The sequence below is a fragment of the Montipora capricornis genome, chromosome 10 (assembly GCF_036669925.1).
Source record: "Montipora capricornis isolate CH-2021 chromosome 10, ASM3666992v2, whole genome shotgun sequence".
Lineage (NCBI taxonomy): Eukaryota > Metazoa > Cnidaria > Anthozoa > Scleractinia > Acroporidae > Montipora > Montipora capricornis.
In genome coordinates, this window is record NC_090892.1 from 15,283,626 (window position 1) to 15,308,625 (window position 25,000).

At 39.1% G+C, this 25,000-nt stretch overlaps 2 protein-coding genes across 2 annotated transcripts; one reads left to right on the forward strand and one right to left on the reverse strand.

The window, feature by feature from the left end:
- The first annotated feature begins 4,807 nt into the window (after window positions 1–4,807).
- LOC138019500 (bifunctional arginine demethylase and lysyl-hydroxylase JMJD6-like) lies at window positions 4,808–24,435 on the forward strand. The gene is made up of 10 exons (XM_068866312.1): window positions 4,808–5,025; window positions 8,570–8,778; window positions 9,355–9,507; window positions 15,337–15,437; window positions 16,292–16,535; window positions 18,267–18,412; window positions 18,962–19,004; window positions 19,201–19,418; window positions 20,440–20,526; window positions 22,225–24,435. Exons 1-9 carry the CDS (start codon window positions 4,971–4,973, stop codon window positions 20,513–20,515), a joined length of 1,245 nt encoding a protein of 414 aa, XP_068722413.1. The 5' UTR covers window positions 4,808–4,970; the 3' UTR covers window positions 20,516–20,526; window positions 22,225–24,435.
- LOC138019499 (cyclic GMP-AMP synthase-like receptor 1) lies at window positions 9,616–14,335 on the reverse strand. Its single transcript, XM_068866311.1, has 2 exons — window positions 10,135–14,335; window positions 9,616–9,927 (listed from the first exon to the last, which is right to left on the reverse strand). Exon 1 carries the CDS (start codon window positions 12,482–12,484, stop codon window positions 10,958–10,960), a length of 1,527 nt encoding a protein of 508 aa, XP_068722412.1. The 5' UTR covers window positions 12,485–14,335; the 3' UTR covers window positions 9,616–9,927; window positions 10,135–10,957.
- Window positions 24,436–25,000: the final 565 nt, after the last annotated feature.

Consider the following 25,000-nt stretch of genomic DNA (forward strand, 5'->3'; position numbering starts at 1 on the left):
TCCAGAGGTGCTATCGGTTGTTGCAGCAATATCCCAGATTTAAAAAAAGATATACTGTACAATTTACTAAAAGAAAACTTGGAAGGTTTTAGAGTTAATGCTTCAAAATACATTGGAACGATTAGTTTTCAGCAGCCGCCGTCCCAGACTCCCTAAAACGCGGTCGTGCAACATTTCAAGCGCGACTTTGAAAGGGCATAGAAAATCGAGGATTCAACCAAATTCAAGAATTTCTTCACCTAAATGCTTCAAATAACAAGTGGATTTATTTTAGGGAAAAAAATTTGGGGGGTTAGGTGCACTTTAAGGAATGGAACAACTTAACCCACCACCTTTTTGGAAATGACATTAATTTTAACAAATTTAAATATAATTGGAAAAAGTGGATGAACATTAGTTAAAGAATTAATGCATTGCTTCTTATGCTTTTTTTATCCTTTTATATTTAACAAATAAAGAAGCCTCGACTGTGCTCTGTTCTGTTGTAAAACACGCAGGAAGCGGTAGAGCACGAAAGAAGTGTAGAGGAAAACACGAGACGCAGTCGAGTGTTTTTCCCTACTTCTTGAGTGCTATACAGCCCCCGCGAAATGACCCCCAACCCTGAAATGATCCCTAAATCGACCCCGAAATGATCCCCACTTTTCTTCTTGTCGACCCTGAAATGATCCCCAAGGAATTAGATAATGGTGGTAATTAAACATGGGACTCTGGAGTGCTTTTTTGTTCTTTGTTGATATGCTGCAATTCTGTCATTTCTTTTTATTCTTACCAAGTTTCAAATAAAAGGAAATTATTTGTCGGGTCACTGTCTCGTTCTAGTCTCGTTCCAGTCGACCTTTGACCTATTTAGTTTCATGCAATGTTTCGGACTGCGTGGTTTTTAGTCCTTCTTCTGTGCTCTGTTTTACGAAGCGTAATTTCGGGAAATGATGATAAGCCTCCTCATATAAATTCAGGATTATCGAAGAATGCAGAGGTGAGTTTCAATCTACACTGAAACATAACGTAGGAGCCTCCCCTGTGCAGGCTCTCGCATAGTGCACATGCTCTATGTTACTTGTGTACATAAACAATAAGATACAGTAAGAATACACAATTTTTAAATTGTTATTGAATAGCTAACTATCAGTTCCAAAACGTTAGCAATTGCAGCAATCGTGCCACAGCGTGACATTCTTACTGGTGCATCAATTCCTCAGCTATGAGCGTTTATATTTGCTTCACACGTAGATGCAAGCAAGCGTAGGATCTAGATTCTTTGCATGAGTCTTTTCATTTTCATTGGAAGAAAAAAAGATATATATATATATATTAATCTGAATGTCGTTTGGCGCTGTTTGCTATCTTATTCGGGATCAAGTAATTTGCACTTTGACTAAATTAAGTGAAATTAAGCATTAACTATAAATTTAATCTAATTGAAGGTTAAACTAAGGAATTTGCCTTAGGACGATGCGGAGTACGGCACTTTGTGTGGTATACTTAATGAAGACAACACATTTAAGGATTACAAATGCTTCTACAAATTGCATTTATCGTAAAATTTTTCCTATTCTTAGTTTACTTTCTCCTCTTTTAGTTGTTAATATCGGAGCCGTCAATCTATTCAATACATACGCCAAAATGCCTTTACTTCCCCTAATTACTGAGCAATCCACAGTCCTATATTTCCCCACCATTGTATAATTCCTTGGGGATCATTACGGGGTCGGGATCATTTCGGGAGCTGTACAGTTCTCTACCGCTTCCTAAGTGTTTTACAACAGAACAGAGCACAGTCGAGGCTTCTTTATTTGTTTTCTGATAAAGAATCCAAGCTTTCAACTGATTTCTCTTCGGGTGAGGGATGATACGAAATTGATGAGGTTCAAGTGAGCGTTACTAAAAACAGAAACGGAATGGAACGGAACGGAACGGAATATACCGGAATAAACCGGAATATGCCGGAATGAGGCGGAATGACACCGGAATGAGCCGGAATGAACAAGAATGGTCTCCAATCAGGTGAGACCTTGTAGGAGCTGCGAGGCTACCGGGAATGAGGCGGAATTACACACAAATAAAGCGGCATATACCGGAATATGCCGGAACAAGGCGGAATGACTCTGGAATAAAACCGACTGAGATCGGAATGAGACGGAATAAACGAGAATGGTACCGGAATATACCGGAACGAGGCGGAATGACAACAGAATAAGGCAGAATAAACCAGAAGGACACCAGAATCAAGCTGATTAGCGTGGACCGGAATGACAAGGAACAAAAAAATGATTCATTCTGTGAATGAATAAATGTTGCAGAATAGAGAGACTGACAAAAAAAAATTACATTAAGGGGAAGTAACAAGGCTTGGAACGAGTCACCATATGTTCTCACAATTTTTCATGTAAATATATTATCAACGATTGCTCTTTTTTTCTGTGCTTCTGACTTCTTTCTTCAAACAAGGAAACACTGCGTTCAGGATCGATGGCATTATTGCCAACAATCGGGAAGAGAAAAAGAGTCTTCCGGCCGTTTGCGCGAATCTATTTCCTTATATCTCCATCACGTGTGGGTCGTGGGAAGCAGGCAAGCAGCAACAGTAATTAGTTTGTGATTCGCTGAACTTGATTCTGATTGGTCAATGCACAATAGACCATATTCGTAGTCTCAGTATTGGACTGGAACTAGCTTGCAATGGAGGCTAATGCGGGGGAATATATTAAAGAGTATTTGCATTTGAAAAGATTCCCCCGCATTAGCCTCCATTGCAAGCTAGTTCCAGTCCAATACCGAGAATACGAATATGGTCTATTGACCTGTCAGAATGAAATAAAAATGTTGACGGTTTTTCTGACTCGCACATTGAAAGCCGCCTCCGAGATCCATAGACAAAAACAATAGCATTCTGTTTCTCTTGCTCCTGTATTTCTTCACGAAAAAAATGTTACTTCCACAAGAAATAATTATTCATCTAGCGACGGATATACCTGTCAAATTTTTCTCGTGATCGAAGTGTTCCAAATGTTACAAAAGGCAAAAAACACATGCAATGCCCTTAGGGAATCACGTGACACAACAAAAGCATTTTCAGGTTCATTCCGGCTCGTTCCGGTATATTCCGGCATCATTCTTGTTCATTTCGTTTCATTCCGGTGTTATTCCGGCATATTCCGGCATATTCCGGTATATTCCGGCATTTCTTGTTCGTTTCATTCCGGTGTTATTCTCCGGCATATTCCGGTATATTCCATTCCGTTCCTGTGTTTAGTAACGCCTGTCTTTCTGGTTTATTCTGCCTTATTCTGTTGTCATTCCGCCTCGTTCCCGTATATTCCGGTACCATTCTTGTTTATTCCGTCTCATTCCGGTGTCATTCGGCTTTATTCCAGAGTTATTTCGCCTTGTTCTTGCATATTCCGGTTTATTCCGGTATATTCCGCTTTATTTGTGCGTCATTCCGCCTCATTCCGGTGTCATTCTGGCTCGTTCCAGTATGTTCCGGTACCATTCTTGTTCATGGCTTGCCATATGTATGGTCAGCATTGTGATCTGCGATAATTCGCAAGTCTGTTTTTGTATCTCATAGATGTTTAAAATTTTCAATTGCATGGCCACTCAACCGCTCGATTGTGTAAATAGTTCACCCTGAAGTCAAAATTTAATACATGAAATTTTCGCGCCACGTTAATTTCGCGATTTAATTTGAGGTTCGCATATTTCGCGATTTTGCGAAAATTTTGCATTTGAACTCATTTTAACTTCGCGTTTTTGAGTGAGACACACTCAAGGAGGCAGTAAATGGACAGTTTGAGGATTGTACAAAAAAAGTGCTACCTGGAGTAGCGACGGAAAGCAGTAGTAATGAAGAGGACCAGAACATTACCACAGAATAGCTCAAAATGATTGCTATAAACGTGTGTAATTAAGTCGCTGTTTTAGCTATTGACATAATGTGCCTCACTTAATTTTCGCGTCATGTTATTTTCGCGACATTTAATTTTCGCGTCACTTCAATTTCGCGATTTTTTTTAAATCGCGAAATTCGCGAACTTAACGTGTCGCGAAAGGTTCATGTAATAGGGTAGATACGTTTCTCAGGAACCCGACAAAGAAGGCTTCCTGACCCGACAGATGAACTCTAAATATTCAGTTAAATATTCATTTGTCTTTTGGCTTGTCTTTTTCTGGTGCAAACGCAAAGCCAAACAATGTTTTGACCTGGCATCAGATTAGACTAACAAGAAGAGGAATTATGAAACGGAAACAATACCTTCAGTCCTTTCTTAGTGTGTGCAATAAACGTTTGGTTAGTGCAACTGCAAGACATGCTGGAAAACGTCCGTCAAAGCAATTTGCAGTTAGTTTTTTGCAGACTATTTATTTAAAGAAGAAACGAGTGAATTTTACTCAAGAGCGTGTTTGTTATCTTTAAACTGAATTTATACCAAAGCTTAAAAAACTAAAAGACCGCAAAATGGGACAGGACATTACAAAATAATTAAACGTGTGAACGTGTGAGCCAAAGCGCCTCTGCTGGCGCGACATGTGGGTGGCCCCTCAAATGATCTTAATGACGCCCCACTTGAAAAAAATTAACTGGAACACTGCAGCTCAATACCACCCAATTTAGTGCCTTGTTTCTTAGGCAACCCAGTGTAAGCTTTTTGGAGCTTCTAGTCAACAACGTCAGCTCACCCGCTGACCAAAAAAGCCCTAGGACTCTGAGCGAGAGTTATCATTAGTTCCAACCCCCACTCCATTTTGGCCGAGAGTGCTTGGTACTTGGAATGAACGGCTGACCAAACTTACTGCTGTCAACTTCATCGAACGTGTGATCCATATCCATTGACAAATTGCCGGTAAAACCTAAGCCTTATTGAAAGCTTTTATCGTTTTCGTGGAAAAAAACTTCTGATGTTATTTTTAGTTAAAACGTTGAATCTTTCAAGAAAAATGAAAATTATTTGAGGATATACTTGGCGATGGACAGCAAAACACAAAGACGAGTTGAAGTTGCTAAGAGAAAAGCGAGACCAGGTAATAGTACTTTTAGAAAATAATTCAGCTGTGAATACCGAGCTTGCTTTTTGCACTTCTCAGTTCACTAAGTATTTTTGGTGCTCATTACTCGTCTCCTTGCCACACCACATTGCGGCGTAAACTTATTTCCAAGCTGCTTAATTAATCATAATTTAAGTCACTTATTGATCTACTGTACATTAACAATGCAATATTACACTTGATTAAAATACATTAATGAGGGTAAATAACAGCAATCTCTGTATATCTGATACATAATTCCTCATATTGAAATTGTTTGTTTGATTTTCATTGTTAGCCAGCAAATGTAGCTCAAAATATCCAGTACATGGTCAGGAACACTCAATCCCAATGTTTGATATGTCAATTACCTGTACCAGTTAAAAAAAAATTATCCTTGCATTAAACCTGTACATGTACAAACGTGTGGCTTCCTTCATATTTTTTCAATCTCATATTGGTTCTTCTCTTGCCATGCATGTACCTTGGGAGAGGATGTCCCTTTTAAATTTGGGAATAGTTGTTATGATGTCTTTAATAAACCATAAGATAAAAAAATACGTGTCCTATGTTACATAAACGGGAACTGTGTAATGAATTTACAATAATATACTTATGGCTCAACTTGAATTATGTAATTATAACAGGTTGTGTTAAAAAATGAGTCTATTTACAAATGTGTTCTTGAAATGTTCGGCGTTAATCTTTGGGCGGGGGCAAACCATGCAACGTGAATTATATTGCGGGGGTTTAGGCTTCAGCAGAATTTCATTTAACAGGTGTTATCTTAGAGCCCTAGCTTTACTAAATAATTTCTTGCCCTGCGTATGCATGATATCCTTGACATTCAATGGAACTGAAATGTAATGCCACTTGTAACATCTGTTTAAAAAGTTCTGTACTGTGTTTAGATCATGTTTATACACACCATACACTGAAAGGCCATAAGTTAAATTAGATAATACAATTGTCTTAAAAAGGAGGTCTATTTTATTATGGACATATAATTTTTCCCTTTCTCAAAGTTGTCAATATATATGGAGGCACTTGTCAGCCTAATAGCTAATTTGACCTCCAAGTAAGCATTAGACATCCTATGAGAGGTTTGCAGCCTATCTCTGCTGCAAGGCTGCTCCCTAAAACAAATTTTCTGGAGCCCTTTGGGCTTCCAACATTAAAAGTTAGTAGCCCAAGTCTTTTTTCAAGAACCCAGAATTAATTAATCAAAAGTGAAGATGAATCACCTTGTGATAAGTTAGGCACCTGTTTGGGCTACTCCTTCAGAAATTTGCTCGCCCGCGCTAGCAAGTAAGGCGCCTCAGGCGACCGGGCGGCTGTTAGGCAGCAGCCTTACTACCGGCACAGATTATTGTGTGTGTTTCCAGGAAATATCCAGATTCCCACCACATGTACAGAGGGATTGAAAATTACAGAGGAGTGGAAGTTTGAAAACCCCAGATCTTCCAGCGGGGAGAATGGTTAAGATGCCAAATTCACATCCAGATGGTTAAGGCAAAACAAGAGATTCACTTTGTAAATGTTAAGTGCCACTACTACCTTTGCTGGTCATTCATAAGCCAGCATTTGTCACACCATGTTGTTTTTCTTTTTCTTAGTTCTTTGGACGTAAACTCATATTAACTTTGTAAAAGAGAGAATTCAAAGTAAAAATTACCTGTGTTTGAAGGGATAGTGTCACACCAAAAAATAATGCTGTAGGTTTGTTGCCAGTAACCATCGAAGTGTACTGGAGCAGTTCTTTGTTGTTTGCAGCCATGCAAGGATGGAGAAGATGGATGGCAAGAGATGGTGTCTTCAGAAATTCACCAAAAATTAATTATGAATTAAGCTGTTTGTGCCATGATAAATACACTGTGGGTTGTCAGGAATGTTGTTGTACTATTTGAGAGCTAATTTAGTACAATGTACTAAATTTTTAGCCAGTTTTGACACTGCCCCATTAAATACAGTAAATTTAGATCATGATGTGATGGTTACTAGGTATTAGTTACATTGAATGCATCTAAGAGAAATTATCTGATTTAAAACAGAGTAATCAATAACTTTCCTTTTGCTAAGAACCGAAATTCTCTGCAAAAGTCTATAATTTGGCAAGATAAGTACAGAAAAAATAGCAACTCATGAATTCATCTCTCATGTTTTTTGGAGATATCAGATTAGTAGTTCTATCCGAGACTAAAAAAGAAATCATACTCTTTGCAGTAGTTCAAGTCAGTTTTCCCATTACATATGTATCTTTCTATTGGGTGTTTACGCACTGAATCAAAGGGAAATTTGTAGTGCTAGAAATTCCTGGAAATTCTGACTGTGAGCCCTGTTCATGGAAATATCTTCTTTTGCAGTACTGTCATTATAGTAAGGATATCCAATCAGAACCTGTCTATGCTTGTGTTGAGTGTTCATGCATCTGAGATTGACTTCCTGTGAGACCAGTATTACTACATGTACAATAGATTATTATTACACTGTTTGATCAATATTAATAATAATTTGACAGAGCTAGTGATAAAGGGTTGTTAAAAGTAATTGCAAGTGGGGTAGCAGTGATAGTTTTCCTGGTTTTAAATCTTGGTTTGAAATAAACAAGTTAATTATGCAGTTAATGATGTTTAAGGTGTAGATATTATGCACCTGTGGGAGGGATGTGAAACTAGTTGCTTGGTGATTGGTGAATTGACAGCTGAAATATCCTAGCTGGCAGGATTCAAACCAGTATGAGCAGTACGACCTGGGGAGCTATTGTAGCTCATTATCCATGTCCTGAATGGACATTAGTATCACGCTGGTCTGCTGACTCTACACTGAGTCAAGGGCCACCATTTACAAATTTAGAAATACAATTATTGAAGTTTAAGGTGTATGTGTCTGTGGGATTTTTAAAAGACCATAACATCAGTCGGTCCCTTGGAGTTGCAGCAGCTCAGTGGGTAATTAAAAGCACCTGACTGGTGTTACGGAGGTCGTATTTTCAAATCCTGCCCAGGACTTTGATTTTTCAGTTGCCCTTTCGCCCATGCCAAAGCAATTACATGTAGTTTCCAAAACCAACCTAATTAAGGACTGTGCCTACTAATTCAAAGGTATTTTTGCACGTTTTATTGAATATGCGGGAAAAGCAGATCTTAACAAGTGTTATTGAAATCAAAAAAAAAAAATTGGGGTAACCAATCATTTTTCAAAGATAATTAATCAACAATGTTTGTAAAAAGCTCTAAAATACAAAGCAACATATGGCGTTCTTTTCCAAATTGAAGCTTAATTATCTCTGAAAAATGTGTGGTTACTCCCAATTTTCTTTTTGGATACCAAGATCACTTGATAAGTTCTGCTTTCTCTGCATAGTTTTGAACCACGCAAAAATATCCCTGTATTGATAAGCACCATCCATAGGAAATCCAAGTATCTCAAGATGCGTAGAACATAATTATACGAAATAATGATAGTAAGCACCATCCTTAATTAGGTAAAATTTGCTAGCAGTAAAGGAAGTCATTAGTTTCCAACTGTATCTTTGAAATAGAGCTAAAAGGAACTGATGGCTGGACCAAGTTGAATTATGTACAGGAATTTGACACAAGCTTCGGAAGTGTCAAAGACAATGTCCCAAGGCAAGATTGCAATAAGATCTCTAAATCAGAATTCGTGGAGAGATTTGAAAAGCCCAGAATCCCTGTAGTTTTAACGCATACCATGGATCATTGGAAAGGAATGAGAAAGTGGACAGTTGAGGTATGGAACAACTGTATACAATACAGTGCACATAATTATTTATTATGTTTTTTATTGACATGTAGACTCTTAAGTCCAAATGTCAATCATCGGTTTCTTTTTTCACTCCTGTCATTCACTGTCGCAAAACAAATTGATGGATCACATGCAGTCTTGTGATTTGCTGATTTCAATCCTTTTTGTTCATTTCTGTTTATATAACAGTCCACCAACTATCCCAGGCCTGAAAATATGATTTAGCCACAGTTAAAAAATGCAACCATTATTTTGTTGAAAGTTGATCTTTAGGGTGCATAATGGGCTATTTCTTCATGCATGTGTTTACTTAATAGTGTCATTCACAGATGGGGTAAAAATCATTCTGAGCTTAAGGTGGAAATTTTTCACTTAAAATAAGTGAAGGTGTTTTTTTTTTTTTTTTGTGGATAGGGTATTTTCTTATTAGCTGCCAAAGTTAACAGTAAAATGGCTGCTATTATATTCAAGTAAACATACAGTATTTCAACAGAAGACGCAGAAGTCATTTTCAAGTTAATGGTTAAGAATCACAAATTAAGGTTGTGCCTTTTGTTACAGAAACTTGCAAAGAAGTACAGACATCAAAAGTTCAAAGTTGGTGAAGATGATGATGGTTATGCTGTGAAAATGAAAATGAAATACTATGCTGAATACATGATGCACCAAAAAGATGACAGCCCACTGTATATATTTGACAGCTCATTTGGTGAAGTAAGCTCTGCTTTAATTGTACATTGTACATTTAAATCAGAAAAATATCACTGTTACTGTTTTCCACAAACCGCAAACACATCAATAGACAATTAGATGGTGGTGATACACAGGGTTTTACAGTGTTATAGGAGACAGTGAGACAAAGAGCTGTGTTTTCTTGCATACACTGTATTTTACTTGCATGGGTAACTACTGGTACCTCCATTTACATTCCAGCCATACAAGTATATTTCATGTACAAATAAGCAGTTATTTTCATGGCTACCTGTACTTTAAAATTTTAGACAAAATCGAGTTATTAAAATTGAACAATCATTGGTACTGAACAAACTACATGTTATGAGGATCATGTGCCTTTTAATATTTTTTGTTGCTATTAATTATGTTAATAACGATTAGTTTCTTGCTGTCATTAGGGCCGATTTACACGATACGATTTTGTCGCATGCTTCAAGCTTAGGACAGGCCTACGCCATGACTTACGATTGTCGCAGCGTTTTAAAACATGTTTTAAAATGATACGACATTTTTTCTGACGTACACAACAATTGTAAATCATGTCGTGGGCCTGTCGTAAGCCGTTGTCGCATGCGACAAAGTCGTACCGTGTAAATCGGCCCTTAGTAAGGAACATTATGTTGCAAAATCTACCATCAATTATGAACAAAATTAATCTTGTCAAGTTTAGGTACTTCAAAATGTAGTTAAAACTTATGCAATAATTACTCTGAAACCCTCCCATAACCATTTCAGTACAGTCATTTTTGTGAATAACGCTATTAAGACTCAATAATAATTAACTTATGCGGACAAAAAAATAAATTAACACTTGTACATGCAAATACAGTCCTCATGATGTATTTGCAAAGCCCGCAGACCAGCGGGACACATTTTCCTTTCAGGACTTAGATAAACGACCTACCAGTAGCTTGATGGGTAGTCAGCATCTGACCAGTGTTATGGAGGTCGTACCTGTAGGTTCGATTCCTTCCTAGGACTCTGATGTTTCAGTTGTCCTTTTGCCTGTTGCTAAGCAACTTGTATATAAATTATGCTTTTGACAACATTGTTTTTTTTCCTCCAAATCTGTTCACTGGTAACTGTCGAACCTTCTTATTAAAATGAAATCATGTATTCTCTATTCTTTCAATTTATTATATGGCTTGTGTTTGTAGCCGATATAACGCGCGCTCTGATTGGCTAATTGTAACTGAATTGTAGGGCATAATTCTCCCGTAATGCCCACGGGCTGATTACGGGCTTGCAAAAACAAAGCAAAAGGTAATTAAAAAGCCATATAATAAACTACTTACTAACCGAGCTAGCTCGAGCCGTACTGGGGAATATTGGCCACAACCTCGGGCCAATATTCCCCAGTACGGCCCTCGCGCTCGGTTAGTGAGAAGATATTAAATGTCACTGAATAGAAACACTGAGTTAGTTTGTTTTAGTTAATGTCGCTGTATTCCATTTCTTTCCACTCCTTCATCGCTCCTATAAAGTTATGGTAACCTTCTTTTGGATCTTCCCCTGGTCGCCTTAGGTATTTTAAAGGAGATCTTCGAATTGCAGAAACTTGGCCAGCAAGGTAATACAAATGGTCTGTACTGCAGTCCGAAAATAAGTTTAGGTCCGGTAGGAAGTAGTGTGGACATGAGCAGTTTGCTAAAGAATGTAGTAGGTCGTCTAGCAAGCCAAGAAAACATACAACAAGATTTTCATCCGACCATCTGTCAGGGGGGTGTCTTTCACTTGCCCAGAAGAGAAGCGTCTTTAAGTGGTACGAGGTGAGAAGACTGCATGTTGACGAAATGTTCTCTTTAATGGCCATTTTGAGAATACGAAAACAATAATTTCTGTTTCCAAGACCCTTTGATTTCATCAGTTTTCGTTCCGCCTTAGAAAATGAAAATCGCCATTCGAGGTCTTCATCCCCTTGTGGAGATGTTTTAGCTACAAGGTGAAAGCCATCTTGGATGATTTCGTCCACTAAAGATTGAGGAGGCCAAAGTCGTTTTCTTGACGCCCAGCTTTGGCAGCATGCCGGCCAACCGCTAAACTCGATTGCTGGAACCACATCATACGAGCAATATATACCTTCCTCATCATATGTCTCATCCATTTGAATGGCAGGGCCATGGGGAGCAATCTCCAGGCCAAAATCTTCCATTTCCGGGTTCTTCTTCTGGTCTGAAATAACCTTTAATTCGTTTAGCATTCTATAGATTCCATCTTTAAACTTCAAAGCAGAGAAGTAGTACTTGGAATCTCTCTTCGTCAGTAACTGCAGCAAGTTTTCGTTATCATCTTCTGGGGCTGTTGGAACACGCAGGTAAACAAATCCAGGGTAATGTGTATCAGTCAGAGACTGTTCATTTAAGCCTAGCGTGACATGTGACACGCTCAACATGATATCAAATTCAGGATTTACGTTGACTGAGCAGATTCCATCTCCGTAACTCATGTCTGGGACCTGAGATTCTTCAGCCATACTACCTGTCAAATCAAGTTTCCATTTGAGCCAAGACATACCTGGATTATCCCGCAGAAGGAACTTAAGAAGAGTTTCAAACATTGCGATCCTTTTGTATTCGCCTAACACGTAATTCCAGTCGTGATCCACACAGTACAAAAACACTTCTACGAGTTCTTCCTGCAGCTTACCAAGATCAAGCCCTGAAACAAAATCTCTGCCTTTTTTCGCTTCATTTGCAGCTCCATGTAGGTGTTCCAGTCTGCTAACAAAGCTACGAGTCTGCTGCCTGCTCTTGGTGTCTATTTCCTCGCAGCTGCTGAATCCTAGGTCAGCAATATGGCGTTGAAAAGCACTGTTTGCATCAAGAGTTAAAATAGCGAGCTTACTCTTCACGAACGGATCGTCAGTGTCTTGGGAAAATTTCATGAAAATTGGAAAGCGATTTTCATTTGATTTTGCCAACCGAACGAGATCGCCAATTTCGATTTTCCACTCCATCTTTTTAGCCAAATCTAGAACCCAGTCTACGTGTACTACGTGGGGTTTCAGTTTCACTGGACTAGTGGCTCGTTGATCATAAACCGCATTTTCACAGGTTTTTCACATCAGGGAAATTTCATTCACTGTAGTGTTCAGTAGTAAGTCTCAACAGCTGTTAAGGTGAACACCACATATTACATGTACTCGTCCATTTCGGGCGTCACGCAACACCGCCATTCTAACAAGTTTTGTGAGCGTTGTGTGACTAAAAAGTAAGTGATTTATAGCTATGTAATAGTTTTGTTGGAGTATATACCAACTCTTAAGCTTTTTGCAGTCTAATTTCAAGGTGATATTTATTTAACATGTACTGAGGACTACCTTGGAGTCCGTCTTTTCATTCTTGAGAAAATAGTTAGTGTTATAAATATTGCTGTCATCACAACTCCGAGTGAACGGAGGTAATTGACTGTACTACAGTTATCTCGGACGAGTTACAGGCGCAGAAAAGATCAATAATATTGCTTGAAAGAGAAATGAGGAAGAAGTATTGCACGCGTGACGGGTGTCAACTTTGACCCACAGCGCAGACTTTGAGTACATTAGAACGCTGACTTAGGGTACGGTTTTTTGGGAAAATCCAAATCCGGATTCCTGTATCCAAAAGCAGATTTTGCGTTTCTTTCCTAAAATCCGAAAATGGAGTACTGATCCGAAGAATTTACTCTCCTAGTGGATTCATAAGATCAGATCTGAATCCGGATTTTTAGGATTCATGATTCGTGCGTTTCTCTGGGAGACGGATCCGAAAAAACTACGTTTGGAGTCTTGTGAAAGTGCACATCTCCACCATTTGCGTGAATTATGGGGAGCAATCAAAGTGAGTTTTCAGTGCTATTTTTTCCTTCAATTTACCCGAAATTTATAGAAAGTCGTAAGTTTTTCGCAGAACTTCAATTTGATACAAAATACATTAATCCTAACCGGCCGAGATTGGGCTGTCACGCCTGTAAAATCCGTTTTCGGATTTTTAGTTTCTCAGGAACGAAGTATCCATGTGATCTGAGATCATAAATCTTATCTTGGATTGTCCCAAAGAAGCGCACCCTAATCTGTTTCTCAAGCATAGCTAGCTCACATATCCGTTTCTCGCATTCTCGCCACTATTCGGCCCAAGGAGCGTGCGGCGTGTACTGATCAACTCGACGTTACTTCACCATGGTCTGTCATGATCTCGAGAAAGTACGTTGTGCTTTTAGGGAAAACTAAGTGAACAGCTGCGTGTGCCTCTAAAGAAAAACCCAGACCGTGACAATCACGGCTAGAAGAATTTGGCTCATTCGGGACATCGAACGTGTGGCCCACCTCCGCAAACAATAGAGACCCTAAGCAAGAACGACGACGACAGCTACGAGAACGATGTCTAAAAGTACTACTTCTCCATTACTATAATAATTTTGAGTTTATTCCAAGTAGCCCGGCATGGAAAGTGTGTATTAACATTCCAGGAATAAAATTGGTGAGAAGGGTGTGGATATTTAAAGGAAAAAAGAAGAGTTATGTCTGGCCTTATACTCTTCTACAAAATCCAAAACAACCATGTAGAACTGAACTCCCCAAAGGATATGACTTTGAATACGTCACGTACTAGAAAATTACACTCTGTAACTTACAAATTACTCCCAGCCAGAATTGTTGCTCACAAAAATTCCTTCCTCTGTCGGACTATACTATACCTATATGGAATTCTCTTCCTTCTGATGTTATCAAATCAACATCATTAACAATATGCAAAGAACGTCTAAACGAAAACATATTACTGTAAATTAACATCTATGACCAACCATTGCCACGATTAGTAACATGTAACTATAGGCAATTATCTTGATTAAAGTTTAAAGATTAAAGATTAAAACCTCAAATTTGGTTAATTCATGTCGTTGTCAGACGGCCTAGAAATCTACACAAAAGTAAATCACGCACGTGCAGGGGGTGCAAAGCGTTTGTTTTTGTTCATTAGACCTATTGTTTTGTGGCGTTGACTCTTGGCCGTCGTCGTCGGCCTTGCTTAATAGGCCATTTCCGAGTTCATGTCTGCCTCCTCTACAAAGCAAGTCTTAAGTGCGAAGTTTTTTGTGATGGTAATTAGTTCTACTTTATACATATGAATGAAAACTCATCGTCGCCCTTAGACTTGCTCTGAAGAGGAGGCAGACATCCAAACGACAAGCTTTTGTAGCGCAGGGCCTGCCAACGACAGTAACAAGACCCCCTCCTTTCTTTTCATGCTTGTAGCCTCAGTCTCTCAGTGACAGAAGCTTATTATCTTATCATGCTTAATGAGAGAGGAAACTTTTAAGAATGTGACGTCACGTAAGGAACGTCAAAGGTGACAACAGGGTGTTGGTAACATCACGTATGTCATTTTCATTTCATCAATCTATTTTATGTAACTTTCAGTGGCTATTTATGTCTATGAACGAGTTTGTCGCTATGTATGGGTTATTGACCAAGCGTGACGTCGATGGCTGGATATTGGCCAAGTTCTTTTTTTGCTTGTTCGTCTCGGTCCATAAACGCGCAAAAAAAGAACGAGGCCAATATCCAGCCATCTTGACCGAACAAGCTTGGTCAATAAAGGATTTATTATATGACTTAAAACACCGAAAAATGATCTTTGATCTTGCGGGACCAAGCGAGAAATCCCGAGCGGGCAAGATAGCTCCATCTTGCCCGCTCACGGAGCTAGTCATATAATAAAAATACATACATACCATATTAGAGAGTGTAATCAGTCATATTCCCACAGTGTTGTTACTTACTGTTACTGTTAATCTCATTTGTCTCTTTTTTTTCTAATTATATTTCAGCATGCAGAGAAGAAAAGACTTTTATATGATTATGACGTCCCAAGATTTTTTGCCGACGACCTTTTTAGATTTGCTGGAGAGAGGAGAAGGCCACCTTATAGGTACAAAAAATAAAGCATTTTAAACATTTTAAGATACGTGTACCACTGATATACTACCAAACTGTTTGCAGCTCCCATTTTCCCGTTCGATCGTCTTATCTTTCTCCTTTGCGAACTGCTACCATCTCTGTTTGCCATAGCGTACAGGTACAAAGTAGTGATAGCAGTACTTGACGTTTTTTGAGTGTCCTTCTTGTATATATAAACTGACATAAGTATGAAGGGAAAAGACTAACTAAAATACAAATTTCTTTACATACATTTATTACATCCTGATTAAAATAACAGATAAAATTACTACTGGCTTTTTTGACATTATTTGCATGGTTCCCAACTAAACACACCCTGATGTCCTTCAACGCTTCTCATACATTGGCGTGAACCTTAGTATAGTCTTTTCGTTCTCCATCTTTTATAATGACTCAGTAAAACTCTGATCGCTCGTGCGATCTGGGAAAAGCAAGAAATCCACCGAATGGGTGAGAGGTAGGGCTCTTCCCACTCCTAGCCCATGTACCGATCAGATTTATCGCTCTTCAAAGATCGTTCTCGCCATTGCTAACAAAGACACCGGCATTCCACAGAGGCCCACAATTTCCACGATCGAACGGGAAAGAAGGGGAATGTAAGCAGTCTAAGCTGCTAGTGCCTTGTGGGAGCAGGGCGTAAAATATGGAGATCTGTTGCACCGACAAACTGACTTGTTTATTGAAGGGGGTACTTTCTAAAGAAACTGTGGTGCTGCGTCGTTGGGGAAGTAGTATACAAAAATTTGGTTTTATCAACGGAGTTGATAATGTAAATTGGCCACCGTACAGAGATTCTAAAAGCTTGTTTATTGTTTCCTCCTTCAGGTGGTTTGTTATGGGACCTGCCCGCTCGGGCACAGGAATTCACATTGATCCTCTAGGCACCAGTGCGTGGAACAGTCTAGTTATGGGACACAAACGTTGGGCATTGTTTCCAACAAATGTCCCGCGGGATCTCCTTAAGGTCACCAGCACAGAAGGTGGAAGCCAGCGGGATGAAGCTATTACTTGGTTCAAAACTATATACCCTAAAACACAGTTACCCTCTTGGCCTGAGGAATATAAACCAGTAAGTGGAAACACAGTTGGGGGACATTTGCACTGTTTGCGGTACGCCATGACCTTGGGCACCACAAGTTAAGATGCTGATCATATCTAACGAAACTTTCATCCTGAATGCGAAGGTAAAATTTCAATCAAATCCGCGGACGCTGATTGGCAAAATACTTGAGTGACGAAGCACGTGCTACTGCAAATGTCTTTAATTTAAGAGAAAGAAAGGAAAAACTCTTACGGAAGCCGCAAGCATAAAAGTTACAACATCAATCCGGGGAGTCCAAATGTCATGTTCTGGGCCACTATGGTAGCTTACTTTTTTAAATAGGATGAATAATTACTTTAGTTTATGGAGTCCCTTCCGTCCTCTGCATGCAAAACAAAGCCAAGTGCTCATCTTTTCTTAGCGCACCCAAATTGTTTGCAGGCAATGTCCTCTTTTCGTGTGCTGGCGTTCGAATCTAGTGACGGAGATGGACATTCACACTATAATGAGCTCTTGTTCCGTGTTAACCCTTTCTAGTCAGCATTTTGAGAAAAATTTGATCGCGGCATGCTTGGAAACTCACTGTGAGCACACCTTCCAAATGGTAGCCATCTAAAAACAAATATCCCCCTATATTTTGAAAATGTTGCTTTAGGAATTTTTTCGGAAGTTATCGAACAGCTTCTCTTCAACTCGGATTTACATAATTGCAGGACTAGCTGAATCGAGCTGTTGATTCAGAGTTGAATCAAATATTAAATGAATTTGAATCCAGTCAACAGGTTTTAGCAAGAAGTTTCCTGTTAGAACGATCATCACAGTTAAATTTTTAGTCTGTGAAAAAAAAAAAATCCTAAAAAGCATGTATTCAACACACAGCTCCACCAACTGTGTAATCAACGGCACTTATTTGGAAGCTGGTCATTTTATTTCATGAACGTTTTCATTATTTCCGTTGTTATGAATAAAGAGTTTACTTACTTTCTATATTGATGAACGGCCAGTTTATAACGAAAATAGGTAAATGGATATGCAACTCGGAACATTTCATAATGTATCATCCCTTTTAGATTGCTTTTTGAACTATTCACTACTTGCACAATCCCATAATACACCTCAATTCCCCCCCCCCCCCCCCAAAAAAAAAAAAGACTTTTGCATAACCATTGTTGGCAATTTTTCCAAGAGAAGTCGAAAACAATGCTTATGCAAAAGAGCTGTATTATGGGATTTGTACAAGTAGTAAATGTTCGTTTCCCGAAAGGCCTACGAAGGTATTTAGAAAAGTTAGAGATTTCCTTTTCATTTAGGTTTTTCCCCAATCAAGCCGTTCTTTTAATAATGATCTCATGTAACATTTCAAGCAGTGGAAGGGTTCCTGCTTTTGTCACGTTAAACAATGTATGCTTACACTGCGTTATACGGGAAAGTTGAATTTTATGTATACAGGTAAATACGATTTACCAGATACGAAATACATATTGGAAATGCGGGTATTAAACGATTTTCTGGGTAAAGATCATGGCAGTGGATGTAACAAACAAGTTAAGGAGTTGCGAAGAAGTCTGAAAATGTCCATGCTTGCCAGTGAACGGGAGTCGAACCCTTCGGTATTGCGCCTTGCGACTGTGGGACTGGCCTTGCTCGTTGTGGCTTCACAGGTCTATTAGAGGGTACTGAAAGTCAACACAACTTTTGCTCGTTTTTGAGGTCTGAGATTGCGTCTGTTAACGATATCCCCTCTCCTTTTGTTTGCAGCTGGAAATCCTCCATTGTCCTGGTGAAACCGTTTTCATCCCTGGGGGGTGGTGGCATGTTGTGGTCAACTTGGACTCTACAATCGCCGTCACACAGAACTTCTGTTCACCAGTCAATTTTAACGTCGTCTGGCACAAGACAGTCAGGTGACCAAAATGAGTTTCCCTTGGTTATGGGAATGGGAGAACTGTAGATCGAACTTAGGCTCAGATTGAGTGGGAACCCTGGTTTTATGTTGGTTGAAATGTTTGCCGTATTTCCCTGTGTCTAATTGTGATTTAGAGGTAATTCAGATGTATATATATAACATTCTCCATTGGGTACGGCACTAGGGCCCCGTCCACCAGTATCCGGATATATTCGAAAACCGAGGTTTTTTTCCACCGTGACGTACAGAGTATGTGCTAACATTGGTATCACGAGCCTCTCAGTGATGTCATCGCATGCGAAAACCTCCGTTTTTACCCGTCCACACGAATACGGTAAACCTCCATGTTGAAAACTCCAGTCTTCAAAACCCTTCGTTTTCGGTGACCGAAATCGCCGTATTCGTGTGGACAGGAGGCGAAAATGGAGGAAAAAGTACCCGTTTACGAAAATACTGATCTGGATACATCTGGACGGGGTCTGGGTTCTGTGTGCGGACGGTTCGGATTTCTCTCTGGGTTACCAACCTTTACTTTTGTTTATTTCAGAGGGAGACCAAAACTTTCTAGGAGGTGGTATAAGAAATTAAAGGTAGGTGTTGTGGCTTGTGCAGATTGATTTTGAACTACGTTTTCGTCGCGGTTTGCGATTTTCGCCGGCAACCTCATGTTAAATATCCCTAGTGTACATCTACATATACTTAGGGTGTAGTCGATCTGCCACGGAGGCTACAGATTTTCAATAAAGGCAATTGTACACATGAATCAGTATGGCTTTTCTTATCCAGAAAGAAAGGCCAGAGATAACGGAGATTGCAGACGGTGTGCATATAGATGAACCCACTGGTGTCCAGTCTGACTCGTCCTCCTCAGCTTCGTCATCTTCGTCGTCGGCGTCGTCTACTATCGAGTCGTCGGAGAGCGAGTCCTCGGATTCCGACGGTGACCGCTGTAAAGAGAAGGAGAAACACAGTCCCTCACATGGAGATAAACGCAAGAGAAAGAGGTTAGTACGAGTCAGTGAATGAAATTTTCGTACACGCGGTCTTCGAAAAGTGTATTGGGCTTGAGAGAAGTATTGGGAATTTAGGCCTATTATTGAAAAGAACACATGAGAATTATTATGTTCTGCAAGATTTCTCTGTGGGTACTTTGAAGGCAAAAGAATTGGAGTCAGGACACTTTTTGAAACTTTCGTATGGACAAACCTTTGTCTTTTTTTCCGTGAATGTACCTGTTTTTCGGCCTCTTACATTGGCCGATATTTGCAACGGAGTAACAATATTATCGGCCCCTTTGTTCCTTAAAGCCCTAAAATGCTCCTCCCACTTTAATTTAATGTCAATGTATAGGAAACTTGGATTTTTCAGACACCTGAGAAATTTAATTATAAAAACTAGAAATAAAAAGTAAGAGCGACGTTTTCACCTCACTGGGGTCATTTTCAAGTTCGATTAAATGGCTGTGAAATTAGCATATAGAGGCAAAACTTATAATACATGGGAACACGAAAGTGTAAAAAACCGATAAAAATGTTGATTATATGGCTATAATAGTACGTGCGCTCTGATTGGCTGCTGAGCGGGCAAGATTTTCTTGACTGGACGGCTCTGTTGAGTTGAGAGTAAAAGCTACGAGCGCGTGGGCGAAAACAACAAAAAATATGGACAAATATATTTTCAATAACTGAAAGAAAAACTAGCATACAGATATTTCTTTAGTATGAGAGACGAAGAGAGCCACAACGAGAGCGGGTTTTACTATCCAAAGGACGAAGAACAGGCCAAAACTGAGCAAAAAAAAGGCCATATAATAAATAACTCAGCCTTGATGTATTGACCTTGCTATCGGTCGGTAAATACATCAAGGCCTCGGTCTGAGATTTCCCTGTAATGACCTCACTGTCGGTTTAATAAGTGGTATATAACTCGTAAAATAACAATGAAAAATTATGAATCGCCGTATTATCACTTTACCCGGAGACCGTATGTATAATTTGTGTTACTGATTTAGCCTCATTGTCTCAGGCCGAAGCTGAATTCCCCGCTATCATCACCAAGAGAAGAAATTTTGAGTCCACCTTCTCCAAAACGTGGTAGATGAAAGTAGGCAAGGTAGGAATCGTAAAAGGTGTTGAAATTTCCTTTGTTGGATTATGAGGCGTAGCTTGGTGGTTTGGGACAGTTTTGCATGCTGGTGCTGTAGATTCGAATCCTACATGTACGTTGACCAGTAGCCTGGGTTCATTTTCATTTAGTGCCACCACCCGTTCTTGGCTAAACGATTGTCCACTCACAGTTGTGATTTTCAAGGCCGGTATGTGGTTTGGTTCCTTTGAATATACGGGCTGGCAATTATCTAAATGCCCGGCAGCCGCGGAAGGGTCTGATATAAACGAAGTAGCCGGAATTTTGCAGGGCTCATGAACAGTATTTAGGCCAAAGCAACCCTTTTTTAAAACGGTTAGCCTCTAAAAATTATAATTAAGTACTAAAGAAGAATTTAAAATTGTTTCCGTACTACCGAATTAGCTTGTTCGTCTATATTCTTTGATTGCGCTCACGTGATAAGACGGCCATGTTGGTGCCAAAACAATAGAAAAATGTAGCTCAATTTTTGCCTAATAATAGAGTCAAATTCCCAAAAGACGTTTTCGCTATTGTTCTTTACACCAACATGGCTGCCGTGACGTCAGGTGTAATCAAAGAATAGCATAGAGTAATTAGTGAATTGCTTTGATTTATGATTACTTCATTCAGTGATTGGTTCAAAGTTCTCGCGCCACTTTTGCAACCAATCAGAAGAGAAACCAAAACCAATCGTGGTTCGCGCTTGCACATTTTCCCGCCCTTTGTGTCGGCTACGTGTAATTACTTCGAGTTTTGATTGGTTTATCGGATTGTCTCTGTCCTTTTCCGTTCTCCGAAATTCTGCAACATGAAATGACTAAACCTCAAGAAAAAAAGAAAAAAATTCTTGCTAAGCGTCATAAGCGTTCCTCTAAATTCAGTTCATGAATGTTTCGGCTGAAAACGTTTGTCAACCACAATGAATTTGCTATTTTAAAGGGAAGCGCGACCTCTACCTTTACCTTTAAACCGGATTTGGAGACGCTTATTTTCACTTTTAACTTTCCCGCGCATCGCCATCTTGAAGAATTGTGACGTGTTGCGGTTTTCCTATTGTTCTGACTAAAACAACATTACCGCAAGGGTAACGCGTCACATTTTATTCAGCATGGCGGCACCATTTGAAAACACAAATAAGCAATTCGGAAATTTACTTATTGGGGATAGAAACGCTTGCTTTGAAAGGCGGAAACAAATTTGAGTGTAATTGTGTCCCAATTAGTCTCTTAGTAAACAACGGCGGAGTCTGCTTAGACCAGGCAATAAGCCGATTATTATCTTTTGAATACATTCTTCTGCTTTGGTTTGTAATTATTAGGCCGCTTGATATTCCATTCCTAAGATGTGACAGAACTGCTGAGGCATTGTGTAGAAAATTTATACCGTTTTCTGGTGACATTTTTCTCTATACAGCAACCATTAAACAGGCAAATGCAAACGGGCAGAACTCAAATAGCTTTCATTCGTTTTTGACAAAACGAAAATTTCAAACTGCGTAGTTTGCCGTTAGCCATGAAAATTATCCTAAAGCAACCGTGTGAAAAACTTAAATTGCAAACAATCACCGGGATGGATTAGTTGTCTGACTTTAGCTGCATTGGAAATGCTTGCTTCTTATAGGGATGAGCCTTTGTGGTATACGTACTAATAGGTTGTTGTTGTTATTGTTGTTGTTTTTTTCAGTTTACAGGCTACTAAAGAGGAAGAAACAAATTTAAATTGTGTCACACACGGTGAATGAATTCTAAGGCCCTGTTTACAAGCAGGTGGGGTAACCCTACTGCTAGGGTTACCCTAGCAGGAGGGTCAAAGATAGCCCGGGTTTACAAGCAAAATTTCCCAGGTAGGGTTAGCCTACCTCTCGGGACAACTTTGTGTGCTTGGTACCCGCCAGCATCGCAAACTCAATGGAAAACGCTAAAAAATTGTCCCGGGTAGGCGAGTTGTCCCTAGAAGATCGTTTACAAGACAGCTAGGGTAACCCTAGCAGTCAGATAGGGTTACCCAAGCGCCAGGGTAACCCTAGCTACCTTGTCAACACGTTGATGAAAAAAAGAAGAAATGTGTTTGTGCTAGGGTAACCCTCTCGCTACAGTAACCCTAGCACTAGGGTACCCTCTCTCCATGTAAATAGGGCCTAAGACTCACTCTTCCATTAATTAGACCTTTTTTTTGTTGTTTAAAAGCAGCATGCAAATTCGCGTGATATCAGTTGTGTCTTTATATTTATTAGATTAAAAATATTGGATATCTGCAATATTTATCCTAGGGAGTGTTTATTTTCTTTCAAGAATTTTTTGTTAGGTTGTTCGTTATGAATATTTGTTTACAAACTTAGGGGTAATGAAAGCAATAAAATCAATAGTTGTTTCTTTAAGCCAATCACAACAAACGCATGCTATGACAACAGGGACCTTAAAATCAACAAAGGCCTTGCAAACCAAAAGACCAATTTTGGGGTGCGTTCGATTGACCGTATTCCGGAATATAGGAATACATGGAATATAGGTTAGAAATCCTTCGTTTTTACGAAGATTAATATTCACAGTAAAATTGTCAAACTCTTCCTAAAATGCTATTTTAAACATATCTTTATTATCCTTGTTGCTTCAAAACACCAGACATGCCGTTTTAGATCACTCCACTGACGTATTCTTATTCCGGAATACGGTCAATTGAATGCACCCTTAAATTGCAAGATCACGTTTTTAGTTCAAACTTGTTAGTAATTTTTCCAAGTTATTGGAAATCTACAAACCAGGCGAAGTATACCTTCTATAGTAAATGAATTGGATGGACCAATGTTCAAAATTGCCCTTCATGTGCTAACGTTTTCCATAGAACTTGAGATCTGGCCTTTTTTCAATTTGTAGAGAAGAGGGGAAAAAGGCCTCGCAACCAGCGCAATACAAGTAAGCAAGTCGCTTCATCGTGTAGCACATGCAGCCAAAACACAACGATTCGCAAACAATGATTACTCTGCTTTGTTAAAGTAGAAGCTTTAGGTGGCTCCCTAGAGTATTTGCGAATACCCATACTTCAGGGCACGAGTTACAAAAGGAAACCTAGTTAATTTCTTTTAAAGTTTTCCCTGTAGAGATTTACCAGTATGGCTACCGATATAATAAGGCTTATTTTTTGGTGTCAATTTTTGGATCATGGCCGTTACTATGGCAACATTACATTTAATTACAGGCAGATATATTCTTATTTTTGACCTAAATTTCTTAATATTTATACTTTTCTTCGGTAAATTTTTTTTATTCTTTGCCACATTATGGAAATGATATTGCCTGACATTTTTGAAGTGGTAAAAAGTCAATGTCGTTACGACGGTTTTGCCAATATTCTGTCATTTGTTATTTTTCTAAATATATTCGATACCAATCGATGTATGTTAGTTAATTAACATCGATTGGTATCGGCCAATGGATAACTAATCGACAATCACACAAAAGCGTCCACGAATCATCGATTGCATGGGCTTTAAAAGTTTTTCGTGATCATATAGTTTATTGTACTGTCTCATCAGCTGAACAGTTAGGTCGTCCCGAGATTTGACCGAGATCCGATGAAACTTGTATTTTAACACAATGCTTACTAGCATGCACTGTAAAACAACATTTAATCTATTTCCCTAGTTGTTCTAAGTTTTCCAGAAAATCTCTGCCGACACACTGACAAGATGGAATAGTCTGCCAGTCATATGTAGTTCTATCTAGAATATTGACATTACACAGAGTTGAGATCGCGTTGTGATCGCACACTGTCATAACAAGGGAGTCAAAATCAACAATCAGCTCAACTATGTCTTGGTTTGGAATTTTTAAATCAAAACATGATTGTAATAAAACGAAAAAAAAAACATGAATAAAATACATTCACAAATAATTATGCATGTTCTATAGTGATATGAGTTTATTCAATCATTTACGGCTGCTGTATTACGCATTACCCTCATTAAACAAGACACCTAGAAGGGCGTATCCGTGGAATGCGCAAACCGTTAACACAAGTTGTCCAGTTACAGTGAACTTCAACTACAGTAAACTTCAGAAAATGGCGAGAGATTACCAGAAAGATAAATCTGTAATATAACTTGAAGTGGTTTCAGAGGTAAATCAGTGCCCGCAAATACCACAGAAACGCGAAAATAATATTGAGCCGCTGCGAAATAATGTAGAATTAGAAGTGAGAAATGTTGCCAATCAAAAAGCAAATAGCGGTGACAATGGCCAACAGTCATCTTCGTCTTCCTCACAGCGTAGAACACGTAAAACTATGCAAACTGTTTCAACTGAATCAGTGACAAATGATCAACCACAGCCCAACTGTCGGGAGAGGGTTATCATAGCAGGGGACTCCACACTTTAAATATCTTCAAACCCACAAAATGTCCAGGAACTCGCAAGTCAAAATAGCCACATTCCCGGGATGCACAACGCAAGACATGAAGGAT